Source organism: Canis lupus, chromosome 30 (genome assembly GCF_011100685.1).
Source record: "Canis lupus familiaris isolate Mischka breed German Shepherd chromosome 30, alternate assembly UU_Cfam_GSD_1.0, whole genome shotgun sequence".
NCBI lineage: Eukaryota > Metazoa > Chordata > Mammalia > Carnivora > Canidae > Canis > Canis lupus.
In genome coordinates, this window is record NC_049251.1 from 29,919,689 (window position 1) to 29,943,187 (window position 23,499).

Sequence of the window (23,499 nt, forward strand, 5' to 3'; positions counted from 1 at the left end):
GACACAGGAACATGAATGGGCTTAGAGTGATTAAGTTTGTTGGCTTGTAGCAAATTCTTTGACGTCATCAACTCAGCCACTTGTGCTGAACACTTAGTACTTAACATATAACTAATCTCTTTATTTCCTTTCTAATCTTCCATGAATATCTTAAATGTTTTTTGTTAGAATATTTTACAAATCCAGGGTCTCTTCTACTGGGAAATAAGACAATATTCTTGCATACAGGACATGATGAATCAACACATTTCTGGTTAATCTTTGTATGAGTTTATTTCTCTATTTCCAATCTATGTTCAACATGAAAAGAACATAGGTATAAAAAAGACATGATTGAGAAAAGGTCTGTTGGCTCAACAGAACCATAGTTCCTAATTCTGACTGAAAAGCATAAAAACCAACTAACAAGAACTGACCACCCATGTTATGCAGAATGTGGCGGATAAATATGTTTACCACTGACCAGGAACCAGGGGTCACTGGAGAAATGACTGCTTCCAGGTTTGGGATAGGAAACGTGCATGACAAACTTGGAATGGAATACTGGAATTGAGTGGGAATTCAGGAACTTAGTTAAAGAGGCTCCCACCGGCCAGAGAAGAGGCAATTGATGAAGAAAATATTAACAATCAGTTGGAAGACAAATATGTTTAGAACTGAGTTCATAATGATACCTAAAATTCACTGGTCACCTTTGGAGAATGCTAGGGGACCAGCTCATTACTTTGAAAACTAGCAAATAAAGGAAATACATATTTGCCTTTCCTGTACAAATTGTACCCTAGGGTAACCAAATGGTTGATGAGAATCCTGACTCCGAAACGGATTCATTGTGTGACTTTGAGCAAGTCATTAACTTCTCTGAGTATCAGTTTTCTTATCCATAAAACAGAAGGAGGTGCATAAAATAAGAATAAAAACTCTAAAAATAAAATAAAGACAACACAGCAGTGCTACCTGCCTTGGATATTTCTCTTTTTACAAATATTCCAGCTAATAACTAAAGAAAGAATGGCAGAATGAAACTATCACTTTTGTGGGATGCCTGGGCGGCACAGTGGTTGAGCATTTGCCTTCGGCTCAGGGAGTGAGTGATTCTGGAACCCCGGATCAAGCCCCACATAGGGCTCCCCACGGGGAGCCTGCCTCTCTCTTGGTTTCTCATGAATAAATAAATTAAATCTTTTTAAAAAAAGAAACTATCACTTTTGCAACCCCAAATGAATGAATTTAGACCTTGATTATCAATGGCTGTTAAGATCACAAAAAGAGACAACTAGACATTAGTCCTGAATGGAGTACACACCAGGTCTATGAAATACTCGTCAGATAATTCAAATCTGTATGTGGTCAAGAAATGGGTGTGCTCTTGGTCAGAACTGTCCAGTAGAAATGTGATCTGTATATATAATTGTACATCTCAATTGAAACTTTCAATTTCAAGTGCCCCATAGCCATACGTGTCTACCCTACTGGACAGTACAGCTCTAACCACCAGATTATAGGAAATATGAAAACAGAGGAATGAGGAACACGCTATCACGAGGATGCAATTAGTAAAATCCAGACTGGAAACTCTTCAGGAAAAAAATGACCCAATTTCTTCAAGTAATAAACTGCAAGGGAGAGACAGAGTACAAGAGTACACAGAAGTGAGAATGGCCTACAGATTATCAGAAAGTTAAGAGACATACATAAGTAACAATGTATGGATTGCATCTAGATCTTAATTTGAACAAAGTGGAAAACATTTATGAAATAAAGAAATCTTGATATTAAGGAGTCATTCATTTCTTCCAGGGCAATAATGGCACTATTAAATTTTTAAAGTATCTTTTAGGGTAGCTCTGGTGGTGTAGCAGGTTTAGCGCCGCCTGCAGCCCGGGGTGTGATACTGGGGACCCGGGATCGAGTCCCACATCGGGCTTCCTGCGTGGAGCCTGCTTCTCCCTCTGCCTGTGTCTCTGCCTCTCTCTCGCTCTCTCTGAATGAATAAATAAATAAATCTTAAAAAAAAAAAGTATCTTTTAGAGCTACATACTAAACACTTATGATGTCTTGGATTTGTTTCAAAATAATCCAGAGTGGTGGGGATACAGATGAAACAAGATTGGACATGAATTGACAATTATTTGAAGCCAGGGTACCACCAGGGTACATGGAAAAAAATTATGACTATTTACTTTGGGATGTTTGAAATTTTCCACAATAAATTAAAGAGACTGTGGTTAAAGATTACAATGACACCATCCATATTCTCAGCAGTATAATTCATTAAAGACATTAGGTCTGGGTACCTGGGTGGCTCAGTGGTTGAGTATCTGCCTTTGGCTCAGGTTATGATCCTGGGGTCCTGAGATGGAGTCCCCCAGTGGGTTCCCCACAGGGAGACTGCTTTTCCCTCTGCCTATGTCTCTGCCTTTCTGTGTCTCTCACGAATAAATAAAGTCTTAAAAAACAAACAAAAAGACATTAGGTCTTTCTTTCTAAACCCATAAATCACCAGTGGCTGTTGCCGCCACCCATCACACAAGGCAATAAACTAGGAAAAACAAAACCAAACCAAACAAGAATAATGTCTACTTTACTAAACTTTGCAGAAGCGGATTGAAGAAAGAGGGAATGGTGTTTTCAACCTGAGGTTAAATGCCTTTCCCTTGGGTTCTGCTGAGTTTTCTTGAATCCCTGCTTCACTCATGCTCCCACCAATGCAGATATGTTAGTGACAGGCTGTCCTGGACACTAAACACATCACACAATTCATCTTTTATTTCTACTCTTCCTGCCATCTCATCAGAGAGCAAATGCTAGAGATTTATAACAAAAGGACACCCAGGCCTATGGGGTTATGTGAGGCTAATCACATTAGATTTTAAGGTTTATGAGCTTAGATACACTTTGGAGTGCTAGTCCTCATATCCTCTCTGTTAAATTTATAATTATGCATTTAAGGGTTAACAGTACAGATTAAACAGAAAAAGAACAAAGGTGTTAGCATCTTGCTGCCCAGAGCTTCCTGCCACATGAATCATCCCCAAAGCTGGTGTCCTTCCCTGCTTATCTAGAGTTGGATTCCAGAAGAGTGTGGTGCTTGAGGTTCACTCACTTCCCTATACAGCAAATGTCAATTTGACAAATTTGTATTTTTGAAGTGAAAATGTGTTTCATCAATGTGAAAGTGTGTGTAGTGATTTGGTAAGCAACAAATTTGGGGGCAAAGGCTCAAGCTAAAAAATAAAAATGATATTTATTTAGCTTTTTGGAAATATAAATAACACAATAGGTGACAAAAAGCAAAACAAAACAAAACAAACTCCTGACATGTTATATGATCAATCATTTCCAGGCACAACAGCATTTATTAATATAAAAAAATAAATTCAATTTCATTTTTATCTGCTTTCCTCCCAGTTTTAACTACATGGGTGTTTTGGGGAGCTTAAGTTCCTAAGAAAATTCCACAGCTATCCCGGCACCTACCAATGTGACTGAGTGAGGTTAAGGTCCCACACCCATAGGGAAACAGATTTCTATCATTGGTGATTCTGAACAACTGGGCCTCTAGGAACGTAAAAAACAGGTGTTTTTGTTATGATCCTTCTAACATGGGAAGATATAGTCATTATCCATTAAAACACGATCCAATATGGGTACAGCTTTCTCAAGTTAACCACAGGACTACCAGATAGGCCATGAGCTTTTCTGGCAGCTCAGCCTGCAGCTTCTTAAGCTGCACCAAAAGTGGGATTCACAAAACCAAAGATAAGGCATCTCTGACCTTTCCTCCTAGAAGTCAGAGGGTTCTCTAGGTAGTAAGGGTATGGACGTTTTGCATCAAGCCTGCCTTCACACTCAGTACTCGGGGGAAGGGCTGCTAAGTCTACCCAGTGCATACTTGTGTTGAGTGTATGGAGTGTACTTACCCATCACCACCAAGGCAGTTAAGAGTAAATTAACAAGTCACTCTGCACTAAGCCCTCTTCAAAACAGAGGCAAATTTAAATTTGGTGAACCACGGCCACTGCCTGTGGTAATAACCCCAGTTCACCTAGGTCCTTTCCTGAAGAACCATATTAATCTCCTGATTCAAGAGGCACCTCTGGCCAGGACAGACCATGCAAGGAAAACGTTAACTTCTGGGTAGGGCAATGCCACATGGAGTTTAGAGGTTGTGGTTTAGTCTACAGCACAAGAAGATGGTGGCATCACTAGTATTTAGAGCTGGAAAGAGGCTTGGCCGGACCACACTCCTGGAGCATCTTTACTAATGCAGCTTAATGGCCGTTGCCCAGATGTCGTTGCTGGGGAGCGGGGGAAGGACCCATCCTTGGGGAACGGAGTTGCCTTTGGGATGATCAGATGGCACCAGGTACTGATCCCAATCATGCCTTAATAAGAACAATGTAGAACAACTGTTTATTTCTGTTCTATTCAAAGCAAGATGTTCAGCAACTAAATATTCTATTTCAGGACTTAGCTTTCAAATGACTGTATGTACTAGTACACTAAAGAACTTGACTTCTAAGCAGTATGCAAAAGACCATAGTTCTTAAATGTACATATAAAGGACAAAAACTGCCAAGAACTCTTATGGATAACCAAATAATGAATATACAGTTGATCCTCATTATTTGCAGGTTCCATATTTGCAAATTTGCCTATTCACAAAAATTCATTTGTGACCCCACAGTCAGTACTTGTGGCGCTTTCATGTCACTTGCCAACATGCATAGGGCAGTGAAAAGTCTGAGTCCCTGACAGGTACATTCCCAACTGAGGTTAACTGAATAAGATGACACTGTCTTCTTGTTTTCAGCCTCATACTATAAACAAGTGTCCTTTCTGCAGTCTATTTAGTGCCAAGTTTTTCACATATTTGTGCTTTTATATTTAAATGGCCCCCAGGTATACTGTTGTAGTGCTGGCTAGCATGAGAAGGCTGGAGTATGCCTTACAGAGAATACATGTATGTGCGAGAAGCTATGTTGATGCAGGCATTACAATGCTGTTCACTAGGAGTTCAATGTTAATGAATCAATATATATTAAATAAGGTGTTTTTAAAAAGAAATCCACATAAAACAGTATTATGTATTGATCGGTTAATGAAAATGGTATGGGCCCAGGCTCACAGGAACCCAACCCTGTTTTTCCTTGAGGGCTAGCAATCCGATATTCTCTAATTCAGTACCTGCAGCTTTATAGAACATAGCTATCACGAATAATGAGAATCCACTGTACTTATATTTAAAAGCTAAAACTTGCATATTAGCCAGAAATATACTTTTCCCAGAACACAAACTTGGTATACTACAAGCATCCTTACAGTTTTGGAAGGAACCTGAGAGATCACTTAGTTCAGTGATTTTCAAATTAAGCTTTAAAAACCCCTAGGCCTCAAGCAAATGTTCTGGGCAATCTAGAAAACAACAAAGTGCTTCCAGTTAATAAGAGATTTGAACTGCTCACAGAACCCATTCATTCAAACTATTTTCACAAATAGATTTCTCAGAAGACTGCCTTTGGGAAGAGTCCTACTGCTGAAGTTTAAAGGCCACATTCTAGTCCACCATTTGCATTTTATAGGTGAGGAAAGTGAGACCCAGAGAGCTGAAAACTTGACCCAGCTCATTAGTAACTGCATATTGAGGTGAGACTCCTCGTTCCTAGTTCTCCTGGCTTTGACCTGTGAGAACTGACAAGCTGGTATGGGACTTAAACAGTCTCCACAGGCAAGTGGCAGGAAGGGTTTCCTGCCCTTGGTTTATTTAGCAGCAGAAGACAATTAGGAAAAGGAAGTCAGTGCTTTAAGCCAACACAACAGCTATATCATGAGACAATACTTGTTGGGCAAATCACAACCTGAGTTTCAGTTTCTTCACCTGTTAAAACAGAGACATCTACTTCTCAAGGACTGAGGGCTAAAGGTATGTGTGGCATCCTGAGAACTTAGAAACTTTAAATAAACTCATAAGAAATTAAAAAAAAAAAAGATATAGCAATAGACCTCAACAACACAAGCACCTGGAATGCTTCTTGCTACCTAAGGGGAAGATGACACAGAGAGTCCCACTCTGACCTTATTTGGATGAGTGCTGGCAGGGAGTGCTCAGCTTGGAGGTAATACTGTCGGAAGGGTTGCAAGAGGTGAGCGAGTGGGAACTCATCTGAAAAAGAAAAGGCATGTTACTACATCATCATGCTTCATATCTAGAGTATATTTCTCAATGCAAGCTGACTGAGCCTCTACTATGACAGTAAAACAATGTGATCAAATATTTCATCTTTACCCGTGATTTCCAGTACACAGTTTAGAATTTCAAGTCTTGAAAATGCCATTTGCTGCCTACCACCTCTTAGTTTAGGTTGAGACCATCCATGAGGAAAAAGAGCTGCCAATCGAGTATCTTCCTTTTCTCCTCTGATTTACAGAGAAACTTACCTGGATCCCCAAATAACTTGGACTCAATTTCACGCTTCTGAAGTAAAATTTTCTCTTTTTCTTTCCTCTGTTTCTTTTCTAATTCTCTTTTCCTCTCTTCCTCTTGTTCTCCTTCCAACATAACTCTGAGGGCTCTCTCTTCAGCTTCATATAATTCAGAACGTTTTTTAATGAGTTTTCTTAGTCGTTGAAGATGATGTTCAAAAGTCTCATCTGCTGAAGCTGGAGGACAGACGCCTAGGCAGAGATCCAAAGGCATTTTATTTTATTTTATTTTATTTTCCAAAGGCATTTTAGATGCAACTTTTTATCTCAAAATCTGTGTTCTAATGAGCAGATTCAAAGTACTACTTCATTATAAATTTGCTTCGAATTTGTACATTCTAACCAATCATCAAGGCTCAGGGTTTTTTTTTTTTTTTTTTTTTTAAGATTTTATTTATTTATTCATAGACACAGAGAGAGAGAGAGGCAGAGACACAGGCAGAGGGAGAGGGAGAAGCAGGCTCCATGCAGGGAGCCCGATGTGGGACTCGATCCCAGGTCTCCAGGATCATACCCCAGGATGCAGGCGGCGCCAAACCGCTGTGCCACTGGGGCTGCCCTCAAGGCTCAATTTGATCTTGGGTCTCCAATTAATCTGACCCCACCCTGACTTCCCTCCCTCCCTCCCTCCCTCTCTCTCTCTCTCTCTCTCTCATACCACTTAACCTAATTTTATTTCTAATGGTTTTGGTTGGGCAGTAAGCTCACTAAAGAGAGGAATTATCTTATATTTCTTCACTGTGATATCCCCACAGCACAGGCTCTCAGAACCAACTAATAAACAATTCTCCCACTGATGGAATCTGAAGTTCTGAGAAAACACACTTGGATAATGAAGAAGAAATATACATAACTAATCACACTGCCCTCACAGTCTGCTGCTTGGTATAAGGTGACCAAGTATTTCAGTTTGCCCAGTTTTAGCATTGAAAACCCAGCATCCTGGGAAGCCTGGGATAGGTTAGTCAGCTAATAGGATAGGCAACATAACTAGTTCCACAAATGGGAAAATTTGATTACAGACTAGTTAGTAGGTGATATCAAAGAATTATTACTAATTTTGTTAGTGATAATGGCATCATAGTTGACTATGGGTATTTTATTTAGGTGTTCTATTTTTGTGCACAAGTGAAATGTTACTCTTAGGCATGTTGCTTTTTTCCTTCTATAGATTATTTCTGTAAGATAAATTCTCAAGAGAAGTAATGTTTAGGGGCGCTTCCAGGATTAACTAAATGTAATAGTAAACTGCTTCCTAAAAGAGCTGATCAAGGCCTTTGGAGGTTTGATTCTTTTCTCCTTCAACCATTGCCACTAAGTGGTTGTGGAACCAACTTTCTTATCCTCACCTCCAAAGCTAACATTTCTCTAGGTCATTTTCTCATGACTGCTTTGCTTGAACAGGTTTACAATCACTCATTCCCAACTATGGAAACCCTATGATTCAAATCCCTCTTCTACTAAGTTGCCAGCTACTTTCCAAAAAAACCACAAAATTCTTAAGCACTGAGCTCAAGCTGTCACTACATTGTTTTGTAACAATTCCATGATTGTTTCATTTCTTTACCTAAACCAGGAATTGGCCAACTTCTGTAAAGAGCCAGAGTACTAAAATCTACCAGTATGGTGAAACACAAACACTCCATCAGCTCCAAAGTGCCCACAAACCCCATGAGGAATAGTAGCCTATCTCAGGCTGCTGGACCTGTACCATGAATCCATACCTCCCTCAAACTTTCATCTATCACTTCTGATCATGACACATTCCCTCGGGAACAGCAATCCTCATCCAGTCTTTCTCTTGAGCCCACATACTGATACATGGTTTGGTTCCCTCCACCTCTACCATTCACTCCTCCAGTTCCTGCAGCTTCTACATAACTAATGCCTTCTCCTTTTCCCTTCAGCCAGCCAGCCACCTTTGAGCTCTGTCCAGTCTTTTTTTTTTTTTTTTTAAGATTCCATCTATTTATTCATGAGCGACACAGAGATAGAGAGAGAGAGAGGCAGAGACACAGGCAGAGGGAGAAGCAGGCTCCATGCAGGGAGCCCAACATGAGACTCGATCCCGGGTCTCCAGGATCATGCCCTGGGCTGCAGGCGGCGCCAAACCGCTGCATCACTGGGGCTGCCCCCTGTCCAGTCCTTGTACCTGGGCATGATAAGAAAAACCCTGCTACCTCTAAAGTCTTAAGCACAATTCTCTTCTCTGACTAGGACTTTCTAGTCTCCCAGTGCACTTATCTCTTCCCTGGAAATGGTTGGCTTCACCAGAACCTCCAACTAAATGTATCCAAATCTATCCCCTCTTTTACTCATCCTCACCAAAACTTAGGGTCACTGATAAAGCAAAAAACCCTAACAGCCCTGTGTTCTGCACTCACCTGCCAGTTGCAGAGCACTCCTGGAAGAAATAATTTGATTATGTGATGTAGTGTCAGTATAGAACTACATCAGCTGAGCCCAGAGCACCTCTCCCTACAACCATACTCCCACAGGTCTCTAGTTGGCTCATGCTCATTCTTCACAGCAGTTATTTCAAGCCTTTACTGCTGTCCTAAAGCCTTCCTTCTCTACTGGCTCTGAGCAAACAATCTAACCCATCTCAGAGAAAACAGGCTAGTAGCCAGGAAATCTCTTAACTTTCAACCCCGATTTTGCTCATTTGTGTGACTACCCATCCTTGTCTCCTTCATTTTCATTCCAGTGGAAGATGGATCCTTCTACACTTAAGTTAATCCCTCCACCTACAATCAGTCTCTCTACCTCCTGCAGGACCTTGAGCCATCAACTATCCTTCCTGCTTCTCTATGATACTCTCCCTATACTCATTCCTTTGCTTAGCAATGAAACATGTTTAAATTTTTCCCATGACCCTAAGATTACCACTTTGCCCTTCCGCATTGCCAGATACTGATCAGTTCTCTCCTGTCTTCACAGGCAAACTTCTCATAAATTGAACTCACTGTTTGGTTTTCTTATCTCCTATTCCCTCTTTATTGTAGTCTAGTCTGGCTTCTACTCATACCATTCTGCTGTGAATTGCACCTAGCATAGCTCACTGATGATCTATTGGGTACTAATTCCCACAGATATTTCTCAATTTTTAGGTACTATCATTATTCCTGTCTTACAGATGAGGAAACTAAGGCAAAGAGACATTTAGGTAACCTCCCCAAGCAAGATTACACAATCTCTCTGAGCATTTGGGACTTTCCAGAAGGAGGTAGGGGACCTACTTTCTCCTTCTATCTCTCTGACCTCTCTTGTGGCCACCCCTTTATGCATCTGGATTTTGACATTCCCTAGGATTTTGTCATTTTGGCCCTCAACTCACACTATACAACCTCCTTAAAGTCATGTCTATTTATGGCTACATGCCGATGACCTCTTATCCAAGACGTACCACAGGCACCTCAAACTCAACACAACCCAAACTGAACTCGTCAACCCCAAGTCTGTTCCCCAAGTTATTTACTTACACATTCCCCCTCTCCTTTATTTGTATTTCTTAAGTTCATTTACTTTTCTCCAAGTCACCACCTGACCCTTAGTTCACACTCCTATATTATCCGTGCCCAGACTACTGAATAGCCTTCTCAGTGTCTCTCCTTTTCTCCCTCCCTCCTAGAGCTCCCTCCTTTCTCTCCTGGACCAGCACTGATTACTGCTGCCATTTCACTTTTTGCTTAAAATCTTTCAATGGTTCTGCTCATTTTTAAGCATAGGTAAGAAGTCTAGTCTGGCCCCTAAGGTACTGCAATGTGGCCCTGCTTACATATCTGGCCTCATTCTCTCAGCCCTTAGCTGAAGGTGTACACACCTTGAGAGAAAAGTTTTAAATATATGATGCAACTAGCTGCTAGTTACCAAATCATTTTATATTCAAGACCATTAACTCCAAAGAGGCTGCTTATTTTTATAGATCACAATTCCTCCGAAATTTCCTCCTCCTTTTGGACCAAAATAAAGAAGACAAATAGTGAGAAATTATGCTACGAAATTCACTTGGCAAAAGTTTACTAAATACTCTCCTCACAGAGGACATGGAGTAGAAGAATATTAAATAACAGCCCTCAGGTTTTCATTCCCCAAGGAAGAGATAAGGGTAGACCTAGTAGATGCAAACTCCCCTTTGACTCATGAATGCACTATGGGGTCATATTCTTCTGAAGCCTCAATTTGAACTAGCTATTCTGAAGCCTGGCATGCAGAAGCTAATCACTTAGCTAGTGAGTGAGCTGGGTTGAATACACAATGGTCATATCCCAATGGAACTTTATTAAGGGTCTGATTCACAGGTTTCATTTATATTTTAAACCACACAGGGGAAGTCATTTGCTATCACAGTACTTGCTAATTTGTGTAGTCTCAAATATCCCTGGTTGGTATCAATGACCTATAGTCTACTAAATAAGGCAGCTTGTAGTCCAAACCGGTGCAAGTAAGAAGGAGGTCACCTCAATCCAGATCAGGGAAGGATGTAGGATGGAGGATGTTGCATCTGTATTTAGTTTTGAAGGATAGTGAGAGCTTAAAACGGAAAAGATGGAACTGAGGGCCCTCCACACAAAAAGACTTGCAAGAGCAAAGATCAAGACAGGCAAATGTTGAAAGCACAACTAGGGAGCTTCTCCAAAACTAGTGCTCCCCCTAGAGGCAAGAGGAGAGGACTCAGGTTTTCTGATCCCAAAGTACAGAAGTGGACACCCATGCAGTTTGCAAGGCACTCCCTGCCCTGTCCAACCACTCACACCTTTTTAAATATCAATGTTTCAGGTTTGAAACATATCAGAAGGGCATGCCAAGTTTTCAACATCTTCTGAAGCACCTAGTAAAGAAAGGATAGCCTTTGCCTTTGTACATGGGCAAAAGTGACGAGCCACGCCAAACTCACTCACAAAAGCGTGGCCAGAACACTTGCTGTGGGAATGATGAGTCAAGGGAAAGGCAGTATAGTGGGTTCCCACACCTGCCTCTCTTTTCAACCTTGTCAAAAAGGAGTAAACAAAGTCAGGCTTCTGCTTCAAAAGTTCTGAGGTGGTGCTGACAAGCTGTTATTCTACTGGGTAAAAATTAAATATAATCAAACTTTTTTTTCTTCAAAAATTTTGAGGGAGGGTGGACACTAGGGTAAAGCAAGGGAAGGAACAAGGCAATAGAGGAATAAATACAAGTAGAAATGCAAAGCCATGGTTACCTTTCCTTGCTGCTGCCTCTTTCCTGAGTTTCCTCAATTTCTCCAAGGCCCGAAGAATGTCCACCATTCTTTTGGTATCTGCCTGCTTTTTCCTCACTTCAGATAAGACACCATCAGCTGCAGCTTTCAGTTCCTGTTCCTGGAAAAGACCGGGTCCATGAGACAGACCTAGTATTAGGAATACTTTTTTTTTTTTTTTTTTTTTTTTTAAGATTTTATTGATTCGAGAGAGAGAGAGAGAGAGAGAGAGAGAGAGAGGCAGAGACACTAGCAGAGGGAGAAGCAGGCTCCATGCAGGGAGCCTGACGTGGGACTCTATCCCGGGTCTCTAGGATCATGTCCTGGGCTGAAGGCGGCGCTAAACTGCTGAGCCACCCGGGCTGCCCTAGGAACAGTCTTAAAGCAGAGAACAGCTGCCCAGCAGTGAGATTTCAGAAGATCAGACTGTCCTGGGGTTGAGTTTCTACTGGATCTCCATTCCAAGTTCCTGGGCTGTACACAACTCCTCTCCCACACTGGTCCAGCCAGGGAGTATCTTCTCTGAAGTTTCCACATGGATGCTGACCTTTGTTCCTTCCTTGGAGTTTCTTCAAGCATAGTCCAATGAACATCTGCATCTAACTTTAAGTTGGGGCTCTCTTATTAAAAATGTAGACTCCTAGACCCAAAGATTGAGACGAGGAGAGAATACAAGAAATGGGGTTGGAAGGGCCCAGAACTCTACGAAATTTGTCAGTGACACCCAACGCACATAGCTCGGACTCCAGTGTTGTTAGGTGCCTAGATCTTTTGCCATGACAGCCTTTCAAACACTAAGATCCTATCCTGAATGTTCTTCTTAAGTTGGTTCACATGTAGACAAAATGACTCTGGTTCCTTAAACCACCACTCACAGGATCTGGTCTCCAATCCCCTTACTGTGGGTGGTAAGGAAGATCCTTTTACCTAAAGCTCTCTTTCCATCTATCCAATAAGTGCCTATAATCCCACCATTAAGACCACACCATACTCCTTCCTTCTTCTGCCCAGAACTGCACCTGTTGCTTTCACTTGGCTTTGACATGTCCTTCAAGACAGTTCAGATGTCATTATATCATCCACAAAGCCTTCCCTTACACCAACCTGCAATGGACTGGATATTCCTCCTCTGGGTTCCTACAGCACTTGAAACTCTAACACATAACCATGCTGTATAGACATGGTCCCCATGAGGCTCTAAGCCCCTCAAGGAAAGCATTATATCCTATTCATCCCTATCACCAGCATCAGGTATGGCAAATAATGGGTCCTTATTAAATGAACTGATGCAAACTCCCTTAGATCATGGTGTTGCCTCCAACTATTCTCCTTTAAAGCACGATATTCCTTGCCATCACATTTCAAATGGGGACAGGAATTATATCACATTCTAGGGCTGGGGCACCTGGGTGGCTCAGTCAGTTAAGTGACTGACTGTTGGTTTCTGCTCTGGTCATGATCTCAATGTTGTGAGATCAAGCCCCACGTGTGACACCATGCTGGGGATGGAGCCTGCTTGAGATTCTCTCTCTCCCTCTGCCCTCCCCCTTGTTTGGGCTTGTGCTCTCTCTTTCCCACAAAAATTAATACATCTTTTTTTTTTTTTTTTTTCCTTTTAAGATTCTAGGGGGATGGCCTGGGTGGCTCAGCGGTTGGGCGTCTGCCTTTGCCTTAGGGCGTGATCCGGAATCCTAGGATCGAGTCCCACATTGGGCTCCCTGCATGGAGCCTGCTTCTCCATCTGCCTGAGTCTCTGCCTCTCTCATGAATAAAAGAATAAAATAAAAAAAGATTTTAGGGCAATAACAGACACAAGGAGGAAGAAGAGGGAGGAAACACAAGCTGGTTGTGAAGGTGGGGGGGGACTCAGAGGCCCTCAGGAGTAATGAGAATGCCTTAAACAACTGCCTGACCAATTTCCATTTTCACCCTGGCCCCTACTTAAGAGGTTAAGATCAACAGGCTTCGGAATCAGCCAACATGGGCTCAAATCAGGAGTAAAACTACTACAAACCACTTGTGTGATTGTCCGAAACTTAGCTTCTCTGTGCCTCAATTTCCTAATCTGTAAAGTGGTGAGAATACGGTTTAGGGTTGTTACAAGGATTAAAGATCTGGTATATGCAAGGTCTTGAGCACAGCACCTAATATGCAGCAAGTGCCCCCCAAACACCACTGTTAGCCTGGGGATCTGTGGTTTAAATTTTCCAAAAGGGCTTCTGGGTGGCTCAGTTGGTTATGGTTCACCATAATCATGACTTTCACCTCAGGTCATGATTCCAGGGACAGGGATGGAGCCTCCCACCCACTTTCTGCTCAGCAGAGAGCCTGCTTCTCCCTCTACCTCAGCCTGCCACTCTGCCTACTTGTGCTTTCTCTCTGTCGAATAAATACATTTTTTTAAGTAGTAACAATTAAAAAAATGAGTAAAATTCCTCAACAAAGGAATCCTGGGGCACTCCTCACTAAGGCCCTCATAAACCAACTAGCACAAGGCACTAAGTGCTCTATAGTTTGTATTAAAATCCGCCGAGGTTTAGCGCTGCCTTCCGCCCAGGGCCTGATCCTGGAGACCCGGGATCAAGTCCCCGGCCAGGCTCCCTGCATGGAGCCTGCTTCTCCCTCTGCCTGTGTCTCTGCCTCTCTCATGAATGAATGAATGAATGGATGAACGAACGAATGAATGAATGAATCTTTTAAAATAAATAAATAAATAAAATAAAATCTGCCGGGCCAACAGAAGAAACAAAGACCCAGATTCTTGTTTGCCTTAAATGTTAGTAAGCGGACAGGACGTTGCAGCAGGAGACAGGACGTCTGTCATTCTGCAACGCCACCGTGTAATCCTGGATCTTGTGTTTACAAGACTCGCGGTGCACTTAAGAGCATTTGTGTTTTGTACTATTTGCATCATCAACACGCAATCAATATGGAGATATGAGATCGGAAAGACTTTTTATTTTACGGACGAGGAAAAAGAGGCTTAACCCTGGGAAACGACAGCGCAAAACCTCACTACCCCTGGCCCCTGCGCATCTGCTGCTCTTACCCGCTTCTTCTCCTCCACCTCCTGCACGCACTTGACCCTCCAGAGGTCAATCTCCTGCTCGCGCTCCGCGGCTCGCGCGGCCTCGGCCTCCCGCTCGGCATCGCGTTCCCGGGCCCTCTCGCGAAGCCGCAGCCGGCGGCGCCGGACCCTCTCCAGCCTCCGCCGCGCCTCGCCCACATAGGCGGCCTGGGTCAGCAGCTGGAGTCTCTCGGCCAGTTCGGCGCGCAGCGGCGCGGCCTGGGCGTGCAGCAGCACCCAGGCCGCGCCATCCGCCTCGGCCTCGCGCAGAGCCTGGCCCAGGTCGCGCAGCCGCCGCACCAGGCGCAGAGCCCCGCGCAGCCGCGCGCGCACCTCGCCCAGGCTGGGCCCGGCGGGCGCGCGCGGAGGCACCGGGCAGCCCGCCCGCCGCGGGGTCCCGAACACCGCCTCTAGCCACTGCCGGTCGCGCAGGCGCTGCAAGGCCGCGTCCCCGAGCACGTCAGACGGCGGCGGCGCCTCAGGCCAGTGCGGGTTCCAGGGCGGCCCCGGGCCTGGCGGCGGCGGCCGCGGCCGCTCGCCAGCGTCGGTCCCCGGGAAGGGCCGGCACTGGGGCGGCGGCGGCGGCAGCGGCGGCGGCGGCACCGGGTAGAAGACGCCGCCGCCGCTGCCGCTGCCGCCGCCGCCGCCGCCGCGAGAGGCTTCCCCGGGGCCCCGGGGCTGCAGAGCCAGCGGGGGCTGGAGGAAGGGGGCGGAGGCCCCCGGAAAGGGGCCGGGCCGCTGGGGAAGAGGCGGCGGGAAAGCCGGGGAGGGCAGCGGCGGTGGCGGGCAGCCGAAGGGAGCGGGAGGCGGCGGCTGCGGAGGCGGCGGGCCTGGGCGGCCCGGGGCGAAGAAGGGCGGCAGAGCCATATCCGCGACGGAGGGAGTCTGAGAAGTGACAGGAATTGGAGCGGTTCCCCTAGAAAGAGGGTCTTCCGGGGCGGAAGTGACGTAGTACTCGCGCGACGCCAAGGCGCGCCCGGCGCCTTCGTGGGCGTCCTTTCGGTTCCAGTTCCAAGCCCTGCTCCTCCTGAGCGTCCTGGCTGCGGCGCCAGCTGCTTTGCGAACGTTGTGACGGACAGATAGGGTCTCCCTGGTGAAACTACGTGTCTGGGAAAGAAAACACATCAATCACGTAATCGAGCGAACAAATGGCGAGGTGCCGCGGCGAATGGAAGTACTCCCAAAGAGGAAAACCCTGGGCAGGAGGAGCGTATGGGAGATTTTGACGTAGTCAGAGAAGTTAGGGGAGGCTGCCCCAAGGATTGAAGCCTTCGGAGGCCTGAAGGATAAGTGGGGAGTTAACTAGAAGCGAGCGGAGCACAGTTCGGATGGGAACAGCATTTGCAAAAACTCTTGATAGTAGGTCTAGTCCGGGAACTGAAAGATGACCAGTGCGGAGGTGATGGGATGCTGGGGTCCCGCAGCTAACAGCCAAGAAAGAATCCTCGAGACGTTTTCAGCGCATAAAAGGTGGATTCATTGAAGCCTGGGGGCAGGACCTATGGGCAGAAAGAGCTGCACGGGAATTGGTTATATACTTCTATGTCACGGTGGGGGTAGAAACAAAGGAAATTTCCAAAAGGATTTTCCTATGTGAAAGAAGACTTCCATGATCCTGAAGGTCTGGCTGTGGTCAAGCTAAGGTTGCATTTTTGCCTCCAGCAAAGCGTTGACTTTAAGACAATTGGGAGTTCCTGGAGGAATGCCCGACTCTGCTGGCTGTCAGAAGTATTTGTCACTGAGCTGCAAGGTGTAAGGAAATTTAATTTGATCTACGTTTCATTTTGCCTTTTTTTCTACAGGTCAGATGGAGCACAGAAAGCCTGGAGGGAGACTGAGAGAGTATCTCCTAGCATTCCAGGAGCTCGTATCTTAAAAACAATGGGAAACCACTGGAGGGTTTTAAGCTGGAGGGAAAGGAGAGGCCTTGACACATGATTAGATATTTAAAATTAAACTATTTTGAGATAATTGTAGATTCCTGTGCAGTTGTAAGAAATAGGGACGCCTGGGTGGCTCTGGTTGCGATCCTGGAGTCCCGGGATCGAGTCCCACGTCGGGCTCCCTGCATGCCTGCTTCTCCCTCTGCCTCTCTCTGTGTCTCTCTTATGAATAAAGAAATAAAATATTTTTTTAAATCTTTTAAAATATACATATATTAATAAATAATCCAGGGAGATTCTGTGTACTCTTCATCCAGTTTCTCCCAATGGAAATAGCTTACAAAAGTGTAGTACAATATTACAATCCAGACATTGACATTAATATAGTCAAGATACAGAATGTTTCCATTTCATTGCTTCCAGGTTACTTTATAGCCACACCCACTTCCTTTCCTTAAGCTCTGGCAACAGCTAACCTGTTCTCCTCTATATAACTTAGTCCTTTCAAGAATGTTATATAAATGCAATCATACAGTACATAGCATTTTGGGATTCTGACCCCAGGATCATGCCCCGGGTCAAAGGCAGGCGCTAAACCGCTGAGCCACCCAGGGATCCCCAAAGTTCTTAATTTTAACGAAGCCCAGCTTATTGGTGTTTCCTTTATGAATCATGCTTTTGGAGTCAGATCAAGAACTCTTAGCTCTACATCCTGAGAATTTTCTCCTGTGCTTTTTCTAAAAATTTTGTAGGTTTACATTTAAGTCTGTGATCCATTTTGAGTTTATTTTTGTGTAAGGTGTGAAACTTAGTTTGAGGTTCTCCTCCCACCCCCACCCCCCTTTGGATGTTCAATTGCTGCAGCATCGCATGACTCGATGCAATAATGGATGACTCCTTGGGTCAGAGTACAGCAGAAAGCAAGCTGAGGACAAAGCACAAGCTGACACCCCACAAACCGCCCTCTGCCCCACTCCCAGGTGGGATATGGGACATTCCTCAGGCACTCCTGACTGCCCTAAAACTAAGGGATTAAGAGAGATCACAGTCCTGCAAGCCTTGAGTTTCCATCAGTTTAAAATGTCTTTTTTTTTTTTTTTTTTTTTTTTTTTTAGGTTTTATTTATTTGACAGAGTACAAGCAGAGGGAGGAGCAGGCAGGAGAGGGAGAAGCAAGCTCCCCACCGAGCAGGGAGCTCAATGCGTGGCTCATCTCAGAACTTGGGATCATGACCTGAGCAGAAGGCAGACACTTAACCGAACGAGCCACAGAGGCATCCCTCAGTGAACAAATGTCTTAGTGATTTACAAAGAAAAAGTATCTTCTCAATAACCTAACTTTCAAAACCCCATAGACTCAATGTCCTGGAGCCCTAACATCACTTTCCCCTCCATAGTGAAGTGGGAAACAAAGGTAGAAGGGAATGTAAATAAAATAAAATTTCCTTATAACATGAAGCCCGTTGACAAATAATTTAGGCAAGCGGAATATAACATCCCTCCAGGAAACTCCCGCTGTCTTAATGTTAATGCTTTGCTAGAGGGAAAAACCACCTTAGCTCAACAATAGCCAGGCCTCCAGTATCCGGAGAGTCTTTTTTAGCATAGCAAAGTTTTTGACACTTCCCTTTCTACTTACCTCCCCCAACTCCCAAGTATGATCTGCCATTCCTCACAACCCCAGTGCGGCAGCTCTTTCTGCCCACAGGTCCTGTCCCCATGCTTTTAATAAAATCATCTTTTTGCACCCAGAATGTCTCAGGAATTCTTTCTTGGCCAGTGGGTCTGGAACTTACCAGCATTCCAAAACTACATCATATACCATGAGAACCGATCAATGCCTGACCCCACTTCCCAAGGGACCTGTAATATTTCTTAAATTTTAAATAATATTCCATATTTTACTTGCATCACTTTTTAAAAAAAGATTTGAGACAGCGAGAGAGAGTGCACATGGTGGTGGTGGTGGTGGGGGGGGTGGCAAGGGAGAGGGAGAAGCGGTCTCTCCACTGAGAAGGGAGCCCAGTGCCAGGATGGATCGCAGGACCTGGGATCATGACTTGAGCTGAAGGCAGATGCTTAGCCAACTATGCCACCCAGGCGTCCATGCCTACTTTCAATTTAAAAACTTTTTGGTATCGCAGTGCCTGGCTAATACCAGGTATGGCTCAGCGGTTGAGCGTCTGCCTTCAGCTCAGGTCCTGATCCCAAGGTCTTGATTGAGTCCCCAGTCAGGCTCCGTGCAGGGGATCCTGCTTCTCCCTCTGCCTAGGTCTCATGAATAAATCTTTGTTAAGTTAAAAAAAAAAAAAGAAACTTATTGGTATTTTATTGCAATATTAAATTCATAAATTAATATAGTTAATAGACATCTTTATAATACTGAGTTTCCCCATTGAAGGACATGGAATACTTTTTTTTTTCAGATATCCAAAAATACCTACCCATCTGCTCTTCCACTATCACTTTAGTTCAATCCATTATCTTCTTTCAAAAAAATTAAGAAGGGCTGAGGGTATCTGATTCAATCCTTGCTCCTCTGTAGTCTGTTTGCTTAAACTATAACCTGAATAGTCTTTCAAAACTTAAGTCAGATTATGTCATTTCTCTGTGCAAAACTTTCCAATAGCTTCTCACCTGGCCCAAAATCAAACTCTGAACGGGAACCTGAAACAGGACGACCCACTTTTTTAGTTTACTGTGTGCGAGTAGATGTGAATTCCAAGTTTTGTTTATGATGAAAACTGATTTGAAAAACAGGAGGAAGGCAACCAGGTAAGAGACAGAGGGGCAAGTGCTGGAGGAGTGTCCACAATGAGGCCTCTAGTCATGTTTCCCTCCATTTTCCTCAGAGCCTTCCCTTCCCAACAATCTAAAATACACATCTAATGAACAGTTCTCCTGATTAATACCCTTTTAACAATACCCTACTATTTTCTGCATAAAATTACAACTTAACATGGCATACAAGATATTCTATTGTTTACATTTGTCAAGATTTTGATTTAATTTTCATTATTTCTTTCTGGCAAATTCCTACTTGATCTTCCACATCCATCTAGGGCCACCTACTTTTTGTGTCACCCCATCTGGTACCTATCTCACTTCCATTATTGTGATGCACAGATATTTGTTTGCTTCTCCTCATAGACTACTAATACTCTTGAAAAACTTGGTCTTATTTATCTAGTGTGGGGCCCATGCAGGACATTTAAGTGCAGGTTTTCTTTTCTTTTTTTTTTTTTTTAATTTTATTTATTTATGATAGTCACACACAGAGAGAGAGAGAGGCAGAGACACAGGCAGAGGGAGAAGCAGGCTCATGCACCGGGAGCCTGACGTGGGATTCGATCCGGGGTCTCCAGGATCGCGCCCTGGGCCAAAGGCAGGCGCCAAACCGCTGCACCACCCAGGGATCCCTAAGTGCAGGGTTTTTTTTGTTTTTTGTTTTTTTAGTGCAGGTTTTCAATAAATATTTAACATAAATTTTAATAACAGAACTTTGTGGAATCTACAACTAGGAGAATTTATTAGAAGGATATGAAAGTGCCAAGGATTAACCAGTCACTAGAATAAAGCAGCTCGTGATATCTGTGTCCTTTTAAAAATGGTACTGCATATGGACATACTACCACACTGACTTTCATTTAGTACTTCTGTTTTATTCAAATGCCAAAACATAAGTTTCAAGATACAAATCGTAGTTATACTCAGTTTGTTTGATTTAAAAACATCAATTATGCTTTGTTAACAACTTCCAAAACCAAATGTAAGTTGTTGTGACTAAAATGTCTCCCAGTCCATTTCTGGAGGATTAACCTTAATATATTTAGTAGCTACTCCAATTTTCACTCTACAAAAAGGGAAATGATACTATAAAAGAAAGATAATGAACAGTTATAATATGAAAGACTTCCTGAGAAGAACTTTAACCATTAATAAAGACTAAGAAGAATACCTGTTTCTGTTCCATTTTATAGCAACCAAGCTTAAAGACTCTGCAAAAGTGCATTTCTGGTCCTACCCAGCCATAAATACATATGTCACATCTCTTATCATAGAAAGCCCAATTTTTCACCAATAGGATTTAGAATTTGCTAATAGCTTAAAGTTCTTTTCCTAAGAAAAAGGGGGTAACAGGAAAATTCAAGCATCTATAAACCAAATAAGGAAAACAAATACTTAAATGTAACATTTTTTTTTAAAATATAACAATTTCAAATGAGTTTGAACTGAATGAATAGTATGGAAATTTATATCATCATTAAGCTTAAAAGGTACCCAAATATTTTGATATTTATAGAATCAAATGAAATAACTTTCATTATTAAGCCCCTCCAAATTTCTCCCACTGTTTAGTTTTGTTATATAATGGAGTTAATAACGTATATTTTAGTGTGAACACATTCATTTCTGTTGATAGCAAAGCACAGATTTTCTTCAATGGGAATGAGACACATACCTAGCACCAAAAAAACTAAACAAAACAGAATTAGCTGAGCACTTTAAGCTAAGTGGATAATATTAGAATAGTTTAGCACATGACTATTACTATGATTGATGCTGCATGTTACTTTTAGAATTAGATGGTCTTTTCCTGAAGATTGAAGTCAGATTTCAATTCCATCTGCACATTCATCATACTGAAATGGATTAAAGATGGAAAATAAATCAAGACAAGTCAGCAAGGGGATGGCCTTTTCTATAGTACCAATTGGGATGTTGGTATCATGCATTAGCAGATAAGACTAAGAACATAGCTAAATAAATCAGCAAAATATGGTTCTTCAGGGTACTTTTTCCATGAAATTTTTAAATACTTGGAGACTACCTGTTCCAATTTTTAAGATGAATAAAATTCCAATATTTTCAGGTAACAGAAATGGGTAGAAAAAAGGTTAAACTAAAAAATGGTATCCCAATCTTTAATTTTAAAGAATTTATTTTCCCATTTGTAGAGTAACATTATTGTAAAATCCACAGTTATTGCAACACCTGCATTGCTTAAAGGAACTCCTAAGTATTTTGTTAAAGCATATTTTTAAAAAACTGAACCAAAATAATGTACATTTTATCTCTGAACACTGTATCATTAAAGTCCACATAACGTCCTCTGTATAAATCAATGTGATGTTACATAATATACATGATCTGATTTTTATCCTAAAGGCTTCTGACCATGTATGCTATCCAAGATAGATGCAATGCTTTTAATGTCAGACTGTAGAGACAGTTATGATCCTAAACAAAAGAAGGAAAGTTTTATATACAAGACAGAAGTCTGACAGTTTAGCTGTTTGCTGCATCTGCTTGGCGAGGCCATCCTTCTTCTTCAACTCCAGAGTCATACTCTTCTTCAGATGATTCTTTTGTTGGAGCCCTATAATAAACAGCAGTTGTTTTGTTTTGTTTTTAATGAAAATTAGGGGTAAACATGATTTCTAGACTCAAAATAATAATTAATCCACATAATTAGAAAAAACACACAAACAAGGAAATATTGTGAGCGCTTTTATTTTTTTTTATTTTATTTTTTTTTGTGAGCGCTTTTAATAATCAAATTGCTTAGTGGTGAAATATGGGAAACACTGAGACCACATAACCAAGAGTTGTAATTTTCCCAATATATTCCCTAAGAGATTTATTACTGAAATAAATTGACAAGGCTTCAACTGCAAAGTCTTAAAAAATCCATTTCTCAGGATGCCTGGGTGGCTCAGTGGTTGAGCCTCTGCCTTCGGCTCAGGGTGTGATCCTAGAGTCCTAAGATGGAGCCCTGCAGCAGGATCCTTGCATGGAGCCTGCTTCCCAGTCTGCCTATGTCTCTGCCTCTCTCTCTCTCTCTCTCTCTCTCGAATAAATAAAATCTTAAAAAGAAATCCATTTCTCCACCAAAAAAGTATGAATCTATTATTTCAACTCAAAGGCTTGACATTTAGCATGTAACTATGGTAAAGAAGTCAATAGCTTCCAACCAAATCTGATTTGACTCAAATGAGCCAAAATTACAATCAAACCACAATTTCTTTATACATAACCAATAAAAGATTATGTCTCTGAATAGCCAATCAACTACCTCCTAAGTCATCCCAGCCTCTGAATAACTAACCAATCAACTAACTCCTAAGTTATCCCAGAAGATAAGTAAACATAAAACATAAGATACATTGTGACTTAGTTAAAACAGAAATCTAATTTCTGGTATGTAACATTAATGTCAAGTGCTGTGTAACAAATACTCATTAATAGATCAGGGGTCAGTGAACTACAGCTGCAGCCCAAATAAAGCCCATCCTCTGTTTTCATAACTAAAGATGTAATGGAACACCAACATGCTCACTCATTTACAATTACCTATGGCTGCAATTGTGCTCTGAGGGCAGTGGTGAGTAGCTGCAATACAGACTGTATGGTCCTCAAATATTCATCTAGCTCTTTTTTTTTTTTTTTTTTTTTTTCATCTAGCTCTTTACAAGAAACTCTGCTGACCCCTGGTATAAATAAACGAAGCAGTGGAAGATATGTCAACCGACATGAAACAAGTCATTCATAAATGACAATTAGCAGCAAAGTTCATTTAAATCTCTTTATTTGACTGACTTTTATGTCTCTTTTGATACTTCTTCCTTAGGGGGAAAAAGTGCAGGCTAATTCTGAAGATCATTTTGAAAGACTCACAAAATGCTGTTATTTTATAAACCAAAATTAGAACATTTTTTCTACAGAAAATTTATGAGATTATTGCTCTCTTATGGATAGAAGAATGTTTATGCAATTTTTGTGACAGACCAATAAACCATAGCAATAAAGAGGTGAATTTAAGTTTTAGATTTGTTCAAGCTTTAT

At 42.4% G+C, this 23,499-nt stretch overlaps 2 protein-coding genes and 2 long non-coding RNA genes across 4 annotated transcripts in view; 2 read left to right on the forward strand and 2 right to left on the reverse strand.

Annotated features, from left to right (window-relative positions):
* Positions 1-3,222: 3,222 nt before the first annotated feature.
* PDCD7 (programmed cell death 7) lies at positions 3,223-15,698 on the reverse strand. Its single transcript, XM_038580727.1, has 5 exons — positions 14,754-15,698; positions 11,687-11,825; positions 6,442-6,678; positions 6,079-6,166; positions 3,223-4,388 (listed from the first exon to the last, which is right to left on the reverse strand). Exons 1-5 carry the CDS (start codon positions 15,636-15,638, stop codon positions 4,265-4,267), a joined length of 1,473 nt encoding a protein of 490 aa, XP_038436655.1. The 5' UTR covers positions 15,639-15,698; the 3' UTR covers positions 3,223-4,264.
* On the forward strand, positions 15,542-23,481 carry LOC111093306. Its single transcript, XR_005381783.1, has 2 exons — positions 15,542-16,523; positions 23,119-23,481. It is a non-coding gene; the product is annotated as an uncharacterized LOC111093306 (long non-coding RNA).
* On the forward strand, positions 16,820-18,404 carry LOC119866918. The gene is made up of 2 exons (XR_005381786.1): positions 16,820-17,634; positions 17,770-18,404. It is a non-coding gene; the product is annotated as an uncharacterized LOC119866918 (long non-coding RNA).
* CLPX (caseinolytic mitochondrial matrix peptidase chaperone subunit X) overlaps positions 20,295-23,499 on the reverse strand; it is a 44,396-nt gene continuing 41,191 nt past the window's right edge. The window contains exon 14 of the mRNA XM_038580726.1: positions 20,295-22,033. Within this exon, the coding sequence (XP_038436654.1) occupies positions 21,943-22,033 (91 nt within the window). The 3' untranslated portion in view covers positions 20,295-21,942. The remainder of the gene's footprint in view (positions 22,034-23,499) is intronic.